Here is a 14,174-nt window from a genome sequence, read left to right as displayed (position 1 = left end):
CCTACCAAACACCCTTCAGCGAATTAGCATAATTACATTCCCTACTATTTTTCTCAAAAAAAAGGAACCAAATAGAGCATAAGAGAATAAAGAGGGAGATAGCCACTATTAAATAATGTGCAATCAAAATAGTTGATATTTTAGAGAGGAATGCTAGATTGAAGAGCGCCCTTGCAAAATTAAGATGAAAGGGCGCCTCCACTGGCTCCTATCACCAGAGCTCATTTATAACCTCACCGAAAAATGTAAAAGTCAAAGACCAATAAATGCACATCCACTGTTAGTAACCAATGGGGGCTCCCTTTCATCTGATTTTTGCAAGGGCGCTCATCAGTCTAGCATTCCCCTATTTCGGAACACGAGAGACAACTCACGAGGTTTCGCCCCGTGGATAAGATAACGAGTTAACGACTACAAAAATCAACGACGTAGCTGATCATGTCCAAATCCTAACGGCATGTTTGACAACCATGAAAAGTTATTCCATGGAATATTAATGTGCCCAATTGTGAGAACTGTCAGATGTGAGATGAGAGATGCAGAGACTTGAGAGATGGTAACAGTGTATAGATAAGGGAAAATTCCTAAAACTCAATGTAAAATAACTGCTACTTAGGCCATATATGGATACCATGAAAAGTTTTGGGAAATTTTATCAGCACTACTGTATTTTGACGAGGGCACTGCTCACTTTTCATGATATGATGCGGGCCATACCGTACTTTGAATAAAGTGAACAGTGACCTCATCAAAATACAGTAGTGCTGTTCATTGTAAATTGCTTTTATCCTAAGTGGTGGGTGGGGTGGGGCCAGAGCAGTCCATCTGGTACTGCCTAAATGGGGAAGCATGGATAAGGCAACAGGCCTTGGATTTTATCCTTTGGATATCCTTCGAGGTCGTGGTCTCCTTTTTCCTTGACTACACCACCCAACACTTAGTTAATGCAGATAAGTGCTTCCATTAATGTAACTACACTCAATCTCCATCTCTCTATCTCTCTCCATTCATCAACCATCAGTGCCACTTGACGCGATTAGGGCTACCCTTGTTCTGGGTATCTGCTTCAAATGTTCCCAACTCTTTTCTTTTGTGATTGTGATTGTTTTCATGGCACAACCTGTTTTCAAACATATTTATTGTTAGATTTTTTATGGGTTCACTGAATTTGCACATCAATCCCTTTTGGGAAACATATTTACATATACCTGTGCATGCATATACTGATATAGACACCCCGAATGCACAATGAATGTTAATTTAGTGTTAGTAGTCTGTTATTTTTTTATGCTGTGCACATACAATTTTCATCTATGTTGCCTCTGTATCATTATTTGTAGTCTTTTCTTGAATTGTTCTTTTTTATATTCTCAAGGGCAGATGATATATGATCCTTTGTGTTGTTGTTTGTTTATTAGGGAAGATTTGCTTTGATATTCTCTCACTAGCTTGTTTACAAGTTACCATGTATGAGATTCGTCGAAGCCTAGAACTGGTTGCTGCTTGGTCTTTTCCTTTTTGTCAATCTCGTTCGGTTATGGGTTTACAAACTCTCTCGTATATCTGTAATTGTTATTCAATAATATAGTAATGCAAGATACATTAACTATTTAAGCACAAATTAGTTATTGACACCCTCGATAATGAAGGCAGTCAAGTAGCAGACTCCCTTGCTAATTTCGCTTGTGATACGAAATGTAGTCATGTCTCTTGGGAATGGAAAGATCTCCTTAGTCCTGTGATGGGGGCTTTAAGGTGTGACGTATTGGGAATTCCTAATATCTGGCCTAAGTGATTTCTTTATTGTTTTTAGGGTTTTGAGTCAATGCGACATGTCCTCCTCTCGTATCTGCTTAATATCAATAGGAATATCAATAGGATTTTAGGTTCCGGCCCAAGTTCCTGGATAAATTTCAGATTACAAAAAAAAAGTTAGACACCCGTGACAATTTCTTATTGTCTGATCTAGCTAGAGCAAGAGCAACTGGGCTTCTTAGTTTCTCAGACCATAAACTGCTGTGCCACGTAGGCTTTCTCTTTCCTTATTTTAATCTTATTTCATAATTTATTTTAATATCCATGCTTAATATCGTTTAAAATACTTTAATATATATAAACGGGTTCTTCCTTTGGTGTTATAGTTTCCTACTTTCCTAGCAATCAGTCTTAAGCTTTGTGTTTGGTTATGTACTGAGATGTTGCATTTCAAAGTTTTGTGTTGAATTCCATAATCCATGGTTTCCAATGAATTGTCACTATGGATCAAAGCTCTTACAAATATATTACCCATTGCCTGTTTGTTTATTCCTTTTGGAAATATAGTAATTGCTAACATAATTTCCTCGACTGCTCGTGTAGATTCATCATGGCTTTAGTTTCTATATGCTCAAGCATGTTTTATAAAAACCAGATTCTTCCAACTAAATTGAGTAGACAATCTCAGAGAGGAGTCCTAGATGATTGCATCACCGTTCAAAAAGTGTGTAGGTGCTCTTGTTCTTCTATTGCCGGCGACGTAGGCAGGAGGTTCTATCTCCTACACCATACTTCCAAATTATGTATGAATGCAAAGACAAGACAAGGAGACAAACCTATGCCATTTCAAGTCGTCACTGAAATATTTTCCCCATATAAAGTTTATGGCATAGGCGGTCCAGTGAAATCTAGTTTGAGAAAGGCTTTACAAAGAGATGAACTGTGTACGGAATACTATGCATCAGAAACAAATACTAATTCAAGGCAATTGAAGGCATTGGATTCATATTTTAGCAAGCTTCACAATGAAGAGAATGGGCAGCAAACCTCCTTCATGCCTACTAGTGATTATGAAACTGTTCCTGACACTGAAGAATATCAGACGAAGTCTTCTTCGCAGGTCAAAACAAAAGATGAATTGGGCTCCCTAGACAATTATTTTGGCAAACTTACCCCTGGTAAACATTTTTCCACTGTTAGAATTCCCCTCCCATATTTTTACTACTTTAACTGTATGCTTTCAAGTCAAATATCTTTCTGGATGTCAATAACGTGTGGGTATTAATTATGTGAATTACTCATTGGTCTGCTGTAGATAAAATCTATTGATGTCCCTGCATGCATGAACAGCAATACATGGAAAGGAGCATGTTATCCTGATTATTATTTTGGCAACACATTGTTCATAAATTCTCTCTCTCTGTCTCTGTCTACACACACAGAGAGAGAGAGAGAGAGAGAGAGAGAGAGAGAGAGAGAGAGAGAGAGAGAGAGAGAGAGCGGCCAACTAGAATAGAATTCTCTAAGGTTTTGATCAGGTGTCAGATGGTAATAGTGTAGATAATGGGATGGCTGAGGTCTGTAAATTATCTGGGATAATAGTCCAAGGACCGGTTTAGGTACTGGAGTAATATTGGAGCGTAGTGTAGGTTTTGAGCAAGACGGGGGCACAGGGACTGTGTTTGGTCTAGGGAGGGGGTTTGGGATAATTTATAGTCAAGGGGATGGATTGGAATGGCTTGGTAAGGTACTAGAGGTGTGACAGATGGAAGGTTGATAGGATCTGGTTTCAAGGTTTAGATTTAAGGCTTCAGGTTTCATGTTATATGTAAACAGACAGGGTATGATTTGGAATTAAGGTAGCCGATGAAGTCTAAAGTTGTATGACAGCGCTGGTTGGTGTCTACAGGCTAGACAGTTCAGAAAATGATGGGATAAGGGTTTGACGATAAATGTAGAATTTTAACGGTTGAAATAAAAATTCTGGAACAGATATAAATCTGTAAAAAATCTAAATAACAATGGAATAGGGATCTGGCAGATGTATGGAAAGTTGATAAGATTTGGTTTCACATTTCGGTTTCAATTTTAGTTGCCACGGAAAGAAAAACATTTCGGTTTTGGTTGGAAATTTTGGTTGAAATCCTATAAAATCACGAAAACATATGCAAATGACAGTATTTAAAATTGAAACCTCGGAAAATGCTAGAATAAGCACAAATACATACTTATAAACTATCAAATAAGCAAGACAAATATCCATAATGGTTTAAAAACATCGAACACCTTGTGACATGCATTGTTGCACATGTCTGATAATTTAGTACATAATAAATTTCACATATAATTCGTATAAATATTAATAAATAATACATGCACCACATTTCACATACAATTGATATAAATATAATTATGATATAGTATACCATTGTTACACTTACGATTTTGGTTTATACATTTTGGTCTTTTCGGTTTCGGCGGGGATGGAAATGGAAACATTTCATTTGTTTCATGTCGTTCTCAGTGAAAATTTAAAACCATGCTTCATGATAATCTCTCTTCTGTTGTGCACAAACTGGTAAGTATTAGTTCGTCTGTTGTGCGACATGTCCAGGTCATATATCCACGGACGTCCAAATAGTATGTGAGGTAATGTTCATGGGTACTATGTCACACCAAATCAAGTCACAGTAAGTACCAGCAGAAATATTAACAAGGGCATGAGTGTTACTATGTCACACCAAATCTAACAATAGTTTATGGGCTTGAGGCTGTATATAGTTGGAAGGTGCTTCCAGTCGCAACCTCGAGATTGTGGGTTCAAGCAATCTTACCAACCCAAAAAAACTCTAATGAAGATAATGCAACAGGTGTGAGCTCCCTAATACTTATTTTCCGTCGCAAACAATTTGAGCCATTGTTCACTAGGAAATTCTAGCAGAACATCGGAAGTAATACAAGGAGCTTGCGAGTAAAAGAAGTGCATCTGAGCCTCCTCTGCAATTACTACGCCACTGTGACCAAGCATAGAATATTACAAAGACATTAAATGGCTGTTCTATATCTCATTTTCAGCATGTAGTGCACTTTAGCGCCATGTCTAAATGACTTCGACACCACGCACTAATTTTATTCTGCACTGTGCTGGATTATCTCCTTGCTTTATTCTTGAATGTGATTATGAAAACTTATATTGGGGCGGAGATTAGTGTCGTTGCTATTAAATTTATAGTGAATAACACTGCTGAATCAATTTTTTTTACACCACTTATTTTGGATTACATTTTAGCTTGACTTAGTTCTTACTATTAAATTTATTCTTAACAGTAAAAAATGAATCTTCTAGTGTTTTCTTTTCCATCACAGGACTTCAGCGACAAAAGAACAAGTTACCTACTAAGGATGAGGGAACTACAGAACGCAATCACACTGTGAGTGGAGGACTTAGTGAAAGTCGGGAAGAGACTATCAATAAACTGAACAGTTTTATGTCATTAGAAGGTAAGGATGATGAGAGTGGTCCACTTATATTTGGTGATGAGAATCTTCAAGACCTTCAACCATACGATGAGGCCTCCGATTTTTATTTAATGTAAGAAAACCTATACATCAACTTTTAGATTAACTTTACACATGACATATTGTAGTTTCTTAAATTGTTTTCAGCTAGACTTTGTTTCTTCATTTACTTTGTAGCTCAGTGGCTGACACTTCTATTTTATATGGACCACAGAAGTATACTTGCTTCAATAAACATCGCGGTCTTTTTGTTTGAGATAGCAAGTCCAGTTAGGAATACTGATGTAGAGAACTTGTCTCTCCCTTTAATGTATGGGGCAAAGATAAATGAATTGATTCTGGGTGGAGAGTGGTGGAGGCTAGTAACTCCAATGTTTCTGGTACAAGACTGAGATTTGGTTTGTAATCCTTTTTCACTTATTTCTTTCAGCACTATCAATTTAACTGCCAAATCATCACTGGAAATTGTTTTTTTATGAGCCCATATTTTATTCAGTATTTATTGATGTTTGATCAATCTGTATTATTTAGGGAATTTTTATTTTTCATGCTTCACATATATGTTTTATTTATGGCACTCTCCAAGTCTCATTGTAAGTTGGAGCATGGTTTTAGCTTTCAGTTTCGGTAAAATTTCGGTCCTGGCCAAAGAAACTGAAATTTTGGCCAAAGTCCTGAAATTTCGGCTGAAATTTGGTAGAAAGTCACGAAATTTCGGTTTTTTGGGCCGAAATTTCTGCCGAAATTCTGTAAAGAAATAAAAAGGGCATTTTTTTTCGAAATTTCGGCCGGTGTTCCCGAAATTTTTCCGAAATTTCGACCAAAATTTTCCAATTTTGGGAATTTTGGTTTCGGTACGTTTTGGCCGAAATTTAAAACCATGAGTTGGAGGATTTGTATCCCAGAACTGGTATTTGAAATTCAGTTAGCTAGACTTGATGGACATTACCAGAACTAGTATTTGAAATTCAGTTAGCTATACTTGATGGACATTCAAAAGTATAACTAGAATTCTTTGCTGACCATGTACCTACTTACGCTTGAATCGTACAATGAATATGAACCCGAATGGTTTTAATGCAAAGGGATCTGGTACTGCACTTTCTTTTCTTGGGGATTATTAGGCATCTAACCTAAGAAGCTCAGTAATGTTATCTTCAAACTAAACTTTTAGTTTCTTGTGATTCATAGACTGCAATGTCCTGTTATGCGCATTGTATTAGTTGAACAATACTTGCTATGTCCAGTTGAATAATAAATATAGTATAAAAAAAGTAGTTGCTTTTAGCAAATAATCTAGGAAATTAATGAATTTATTTAAAGTCAATTGAAACTTCATTAAACTACTAAATCATTCAACTTCAGAATATAAATACTTGCTCATAGTATAGTGAGGAACTGAATAATGAAGAAATTAAGGAGATAAATCTTATTAGTACCAATGCTTCAGTAAAAACACAAATGAAACTATCAGATATATCCAAGTAACTCGAGAACAATCATCTATGAAGGAAACAAAGTATCTATATTCAAAAAAAGAAAGGACACCGCATATCAAAGTGCACAATATGAAAAGAAATCATACTTCTACTGCTACTTGGAGAGAAAGAGGTTCTACAATCTCTGGACTGCTAACAAGTTTCATGGGGATGCAGTTGGTATTAAAAATGGAAGTGTCCCTGTCTCGTTGCGTCTTTGAAGGTATGTCGGCAGAAGACGTTTGGTAGGCACTCCTGTGTAAGTGGGGCGGGTTGGCCCAATCCTTTAGGGGGTTGGCTTCCCATGACATGCTAGGCCCTAGGCCCAGCAGTCTATGGGCCGGAACCTTGGTGGTTTGCAACAAAAAACATGAAGCAATCTTTTTCAAATCAGCAAAAACAATATTTGATCTGGCCAAGCTTTTGATCCATGTCAAATCTTCAATAATATCCAATTTGGAGATAAGCTAGATAGCCCACAAATTATACAGCCAACTTACTATATAAAAAAGACAATGAAGAGCGAAATGATATAATTTCCATATGCAAAGAGACTATAATGTGCCTGCCCCTGTGACTTAAACACACACGCGCGCACGCACACATATATGCACACACTAACTTATTTTTCATTTTCATGTCACTATTTTTTTCCCCATGCCACACAACATCATCATGGCTTGGTCCAAGTGCCCAGAAGTATGTTTTATTTTATTAGTAATTATTTCATGATCTAGTTTTTAGGTAATTCATTCAATTTTCTTGTTGTTTGCACCTAGTTTATTATAATATATATCATAGTTCCCTTCAAAAGATTGACTTTGTGCAGCACTCGGGATTTCTCCATGTTGCTCTTGGTTGTTGGGTTCTTCTTACATTTGGACCTCAAGTTTGCAGAGGATATGGTTCATTTACATTTTTCTTGATATACATACTTGGAGGGATTGCTGGCAACTTGTCAAGCTTTGTTCACACACCCGAACTTACTGTTGGTGGAACTGTAAGATACATTGCAGCATCTTTTGTTGTAGTTTTCATGCAGTATAGAAGTGGATGAAAATACCATGTTGTGTCATGATTTTATATTTAGGTTGCATGATTTTAAAGTATAAACGCATAAGAATTTTCTTAGGCATCCATGATTCTATCCATATTTCCACATTTATATTCTTGAGTAGTATACTAGTATGTGAAGGCTTTCAATTTCGACTTGTTTGTGCAAAGTTTTTTTTTTTTTGGAACGGTTTGTTTGTGCAAAGTTAGGTCTAAATATCACTTGGTTAGGTGGAAATTTCAATATAAGGTACAATAGTGCAATGAAAGTGCATTAAAAAATGCTGATATTTGTGATGGGCTTCAAACCAAATAGAAAATTCAAGAAAACAGATCTCTTTTTCCATCTCCCAATTGACTCTATTGCATTAGTGTGATTTTTGTGTCAAAGAAGGTTGTTAGCTTGATAAACAACTTGAATGCACCTTGATCCAAGTCTGAGTAAGTCGAACTACTCACTTTAGTGTTGCTGGAATTTTACTGTTTGCAAGGAGAATGGTATCATAGAAGAAACTTTTTCGTATCACGCCTACCAGTGCAAGATACAAAATTTTATAAGCTGACTTTTTGGGGATTTCTCTTGCCTGGAATCCCAGGTACAGGGTATATCAGCCGATATTGCGCACTATGGTTCAGATACAGTTGTTTCTGCTGGAAACAGAATGAAGTACTGTTTTAGTCTACTTTCAGCAGTATTTTGTAATTTTTATGTTCATGTAGCATCTGAAATAAGATGAATTCGAACATAATCATTCACAAACCAGCTTATATCAAAACCGTAATGTGCTACACAGGGCAGCTGGAGCTCTGTTACTTGGACATGACAAATACAAAAAGAACTTGCAGAACAATATATTGTTTTTCTGGATTTGCGTACACAATCAGTGGAATGGACATGTTTAATGACAGCAGACATTGGGTGAAGATATGAGTTTTCATTGGCATTGCCATATTCACTTGTCATCCTACACATACTACACCTATTTTCAAAGGTTAATGTACGTACACAAACTATTCAAAGTTCTGGTCTGTATTGCATCTACAAAGCATTTTACTTCTTTTTTTTTTTTTTTTCTGTCATGAAAAACTAGTATACTCATATATGCTAATCACCTACATTTACAAATATGTGATGAGAATAAAATTCTGTAACATGAAATTTGTAACAATATTTGTTGCGCTGATGTCTTAAATTTTGGAATGATTCGACACCTCGAAGATGTAGTGGGATTAAAATATATATATGAGCATGCATTTGCTGCGCTTGAGCACAGAAACAGGGTGGGGCCACATTTTGGGTGGGATCCAAAGCATTCATTTGATGGGCCCTTTCATGGGTAGGGTGTCCACCAAAAATCAGCTCCATTGGATCACCTCAGGGTGTCCATTTGTGGGGCCAAAAATGGACAGATTTGTGGACAAAGTGACAAACAGTATCTGTCCATTTTTGGCCCTACAAATGGACACCCATTGGTGATCCAATGGAGCTGATTTTTGGTAGGCCCCCCATCCATGTTGGGGCCTTCCAAATGAATGCTTAGGATCACACCCCCCCCCCCCCCCCAAATGGCCCCACCCCCCTGTTTCTGTGCTCGAGTGCAGCTAAGCCTAGCTGCGCTCGAGCGCAACAACCCTTTCCTCTCTCTCTCTCTCTCTCTATATATATATATATATATATATATATATATATATATATATATATAACATATTAGGGTACGAGAAGGGATTTTTGTATTTTCTTGGCGGAGAGGATCGAAGAGTTTTGAAACCCTGACCGAAATAGTGACTCCTTCTCCTATGGACCTAGGCAAACTGTTGAACCATGTAAATCTTGTGTTTCTTTTATCTCATCTTGATGCTTGATGCACATCATGTTTTGATCCTATTTTGAGAGTTTAGAGATCTCCTTATTTTCAAGAAAGTGATAGTCTAAAGCTAGACGAGATCAGTGTTGCATGGATTCAGATTCGCGTGTCGGGATTCCTACACAGATTCAAGGTGTCGGATTCGGCAAACCCCCAAAAGTAGGATTCGGATTCGGTCATTTTTAAATAAAATAAAATTTTCAAAATTTAAAATAGGATTTGGATTAGGTGTCGGATTCGCGTGTTGAGTTGATTTTTGTATTAAGAGAGTTGAAGGAGGAAGGGGGTCGATGTTCGAGGGTCGAGGCACTAGGGTTTTTATTAAAAGTGTATGGGTTGTGCTTTCATATAAAAAAGTTAAGAGAATACATTAAAAGGGAAAATATACAGGGTTTGCATTTCAAAAGAGACAACGATGAATCAGATTCGCCCGAAGAAAACAGGATTCGTGCGGGACACGGCTACGACAAGAATCTGGGTGTGGCTTACGTGAATCCATGTCCGATTCGGATGCGGGGACGTTGTCGACACAGATTCGGCATGGGGGGTAAAGAATCCATGCAACATAGGACGAGATGGATGTTAAAACGACGTTCCTTCGTGGTGACTTGGAGGAGCAAATTTATATGGAATAGCCATGTGGATTTGTTGAAAAGGCAAAATGTGTCTCTTAAAGCGATCTTTCTACAGGTTGAAGCAGTCACCTAAGCAATGGTATTTATTTCCTGCTATATGTTGATGATATGCTAGTTGCTGCTAATACTAGGCAGGAAGTCGATATGTGAAGATCTACATTAAGCCAGGAATTCAACATGAAGCTTCTAGGTTTTGCTAAGATCCTTGGGGTGAAAATTAGATAGAATGGGGAAAAGTGAGTGCTCCAGCTTTCGCATTCCAAGTACTTTGAACAGGTGCTACAGAGGTTCAACATGGAAAATGCAAAACTAGTTAGCAATCCTTTGGCAGCTCACTTCAAACTGAGTAAACACATATGCCCATCTAGTGATGAGGAACAAGAAGGAATATCTAACATCCCTCATGCTAGCGCATTGGTTGTCTAATGTATGCTATGGTCTCTTATAGGCCATATATGACACATGTTGAGTGTAGTAAGTAGATACATAGTGAATTTGGGAAAGGAACATTGGAGTGCAGTGAAGTGGATTCTCATATACTTACGAGGCACTACCAGTCATGGATAAAATTGACGATAGGTTGACAGGATATGTAGATTCAAACTATGTAGGAGACGTGGACGAGAGGTGATCTACTACATGCTATGTGTTCTCATTAGCATATGGGCCTATTTCTTAGAAAGCTACTCTTCAGTCTACGATTGCCTTAGCCTACGACTTAGGCAGTGTATATGGCAGTAGGTGAGGCTTCCAAGGATGCTATTTGGTTAGCTGGATTGGTCGTGATATGGGGCTGAAGCAGGGAGAAGTCTTGTTGCGCTACGATAGTCAAAGTGCCATACATTTTGTGAAGAATCAAGTGTATCATGACAGGACTAAATACATTCATCCGAAACATCACAAAATAAGAGAGTGGGTGGCAGATGCAGATGGAAGCATTCACTTGAAGAAAGTACGTACAGATGACAATGTAGTGGCTATATTGACAAATTCAGTTTCAGCAACTAAGTTCAAGCATTGCTCGGACTTGGATAATAACATCAGTTGTTGATGATTGGAGGGACACCCCATAGAGGACAGGAGGTGTGGAGATTTGCTCTTGAGAGGACACAGTGTTGTTGATCTTCATGTTTCTACAGAATTCTAGTCAAGGTGGAGATTTTTGTGTAGATGTCCTGTATTCTGGCATGATTCAGCACCCCGATGATGCAGTGGCATTAATATATAAGCCACATATTAGGGTTATGAGAAGCAAGGGATTTTTTAGGACCCGTGTGAAGATATTTTGCATAAAACATAGCAACTACTTTACCTCCATGGCCATCATAAGCACCAAAGAATGATGTGATATATTTCCATTTCTAGTTGTGTAACTTTATGTGAGAGCAGTGCAGTTAAGCTAAATTGTACACTACAGTAGAAAAATTCACCCCCCTCTGAAGCTCAGAAAGCTAGTCTCCGGATATGCAAGTAAAAAGATCCCATTCATAAATTCTTCTTCAGACTTTTACCACCCACATGACGCTAACCAAAACCCAGATCTGGTCCCCACAAGTGAAAACCACATCAAGCAATTCAATTCCAAACCCAGAAAATGGGATGCCAGCACCGATCTAAGGTCTGGTAACTAACCAGAAAATAATACAAGAAATTAACAACTGCATTCTATAAAAACTAAGAAACCAACGCAAGATCGATCAAGGTTACCGATAAAAAAACAAAGGGATCAAGAAAATAACTGAAAATCCTGTTATTTTCAGGGGGAAAAGCCTACAAATTGCTTATTTGTAGTTCATTACTAGTTTTACATGATACCATGGATGCATCCTTTAGTTTTGTTCGAGAATGCGAACACTTTTGTAGTTCAACTGAATTTTATTTATGTTCAGGGTCCAGTCTTTGCCATACTTGGAGCTTGGTTCATTTACCAAATCCAAAGCAAAGTTATGATTTCAAAGGAAGAGTCGGAAAGTATGTTTCAGAAGGTGCTGATCACCACCGCTTTGAGCTTCGTGTTAAGTAACTTTGAGCGAATAGATGACTGGTTAGTTTTCTGTTTGTTGTATACTTGCCATGCCAAATTTACTATAAAAAACCATTTTCAGAAAATGCTCTAGCATTTAAAGTGGCTGCAAATATGCATAAAATCACTGTTTCCATAATGAGCAAATTAAGCATTCAAAAGGTGGGAGTTACTTTATTATACGTAAGATAGTCTACTCCCTCAAGTCAAGGTTTTAAATGCCGGTTCCAGTGTCGATTTCGGCCACCACAGAAACTAGTTTTGGTGGAAATTTAGGCCGAAATAATTTAAAATTTTGGCAAAAATTTCTTAAAATTTCCACCAAAATGTATGAAATTTTGGTGAAATTTTTTAACATTTCAGTAAAAAATTTGTAAATGAGGGAGGGTGAAAAACAAAATTTATCATGTTAAAATCCAATTCAATGTACTTTCGGTTTCGGTCCAAACCAAAACCGAAATATTTCTGCGAAATTTAAAATTATTCCTCAAGTTCATCTTCCATGTTGTAGGACGCATCTTGGAGCCGCTTGTGCAGGTCTTGCTTATGGTTTCCTCACATTGTCACCACTGGAACTGAATAATGCATCTGCAAACAATGGTCAGGAAGAGGGAATTGCACTTATAAGACGACGGCGTGATCCTTGTAAGTCACTTATTACATTTGCCATCTTCATTCTCATTTTGAGCTCTTTATTTTTCTTGTTTGAACCCCAGCTCAATACACTGGAGCTGGATAGTTTTGTATAGAAAAGAGGAGGTTATATATATAATAAAGCTGATGTTTATCTACATTTTTAGTTCTATTTAGCATGTCGGGTAAATAATAAATTGGAAAAGCAAATAATTTCTTTCTAATGCAAGCACCTTTAAGATATGACATATACTTGTTGGATTGGATGGTTATTGTGCCCATTTCCTGTTTAATCTCAAAGCCTGGCACTAAGAAGAGGTGGTGGTGTGGGAGTAACTAATTTCTTTGTTGTAAAATTTGCTTTCTATTTTAAGGAGTGAAAAAGAATGTATTTCTCTAATCGTGCTTTTGTCAATAATTATATATTTTAAGGAGTATCTTAAATGTCTCTTAAGGAATTCCTGAGCTGCATCTCTCATCGCATTGGGTTATCTTAAGAATCTGCCTAACAACTTTATCTCTCATCGCATTGGGTTTTCTTAACAATCTGCCTAACAACTTTATCTCTCATCGCATTGGGTTTTCTTAACAATCTGCCTAACAACTTTATCTCTCATCGCATTGGGTTATCTTAACAATCTGCCTAACAACTTTCTTTCATTGGATTATATAATTTTAGTGTGAAACAACCAATTACTCCAAAAGCTTAAGCCATTGGAGAAGACGTTATTTAATCTTTTATAGTTTAACACTCCCCCTCACATGTTGCCCCTCTCTTTAGGTTTGGCCTACACGTGGCACATGTGGCACCTCTTTTGGGTTGGCCATTAGATGTGGATTTTTAATATCAAGGAGTTTTGAACCAAGGACCTTCTACTCCAAAAGCTTAACCTGTTGGAGAAGGCGTTATTTAATCTTTTTTACTTTAATGCTGCCTAACAACTTTCTTTCAGCTGATCTATATAATTTTAATGAACCAATATTATAATCATTCACTGGACCAGTCAGTAATATGTACTAGGGAACATATCACATCCAAGGATATGATTGGAGTTTGAAGATGTGGGCGCCCGCCCACTCGCCATACACTATGGGGCTTGCACCGAGGCCCAATATATGCGAAATGATATAGTAGTAGTAGTAGGTTAGTAGTGTGAGAGCGGCAACATGTTATGTTTTTTTTTTTTCTTCTTCCTTGAGAACTTGGCCCTAG

General features: G+C 37.4%; 1 protein-coding gene across 3 annotated transcripts; it reads left to right on the top strand.

Moving 5' to 3' along the window:
• The first annotated feature begins 872 nt into the window (after window positions 1-872).
• LOC143892474 (Rhomboid-related intramembrane serine protease family protein) lies at window positions 873-13,119 on the top strand. Of its 3 annotated transcripts, none has more exons than XM_077397111.1 (7): window positions 873-1,057; window positions 2,359-2,933; window positions 5,122-5,347; window positions 5,492-5,654; window positions 7,582-7,752; window positions 12,195-12,349; window positions 12,840-13,119. In XM_077397111.1, exons 2-7 carry the CDS (start codon window positions 2,366-2,368, stop codon window positions 13,075-13,077), a joined length of 1,521 nt encoding a protein of 506 aa, XP_077253226.1. In that variant the 5' UTR covers window positions 873-1,057; window positions 2,359-2,365; the 3' UTR covers window positions 13,078-13,119. The 3 variants fall into 3 exon arrangements, with proteins under 3 accessions (XP_077253226.1, XP_077253225.1, XP_077253227.1); XM_077397110.1 differs by having other exon boundaries at window positions 874-1,057; window positions 5,489-5,654; XM_077397112.1 differs by lacking the exon at window positions 7,582-7,752 and having other exon boundaries at window positions 874-1,057; window positions 5,489-5,654.
• The last annotated feature ends 1,055 nt before the right edge of the window (window positions 13,120-14,174 follow it).

This window comes from Tasmannia lanceolata, unplaced genomic scaffold, assembly GCF_043159265.1.
Source record: "Tasmannia lanceolata isolate RefF3 unplaced genomic scaffold, GAP_Taslan_0.1 ptg000015l, whole genome shotgun sequence".
Classification (NCBI taxonomy): domain Eukaryota; kingdom Viridiplantae; phylum Streptophyta; class Magnoliopsida; order Canellales; family Winteraceae; genus Tasmannia; species Tasmannia lanceolata.
The sequence above is the reverse complement of the archived record's forward strand: the minus strand, read 5'-3'. Positions and strand labels throughout refer to the sequence as shown.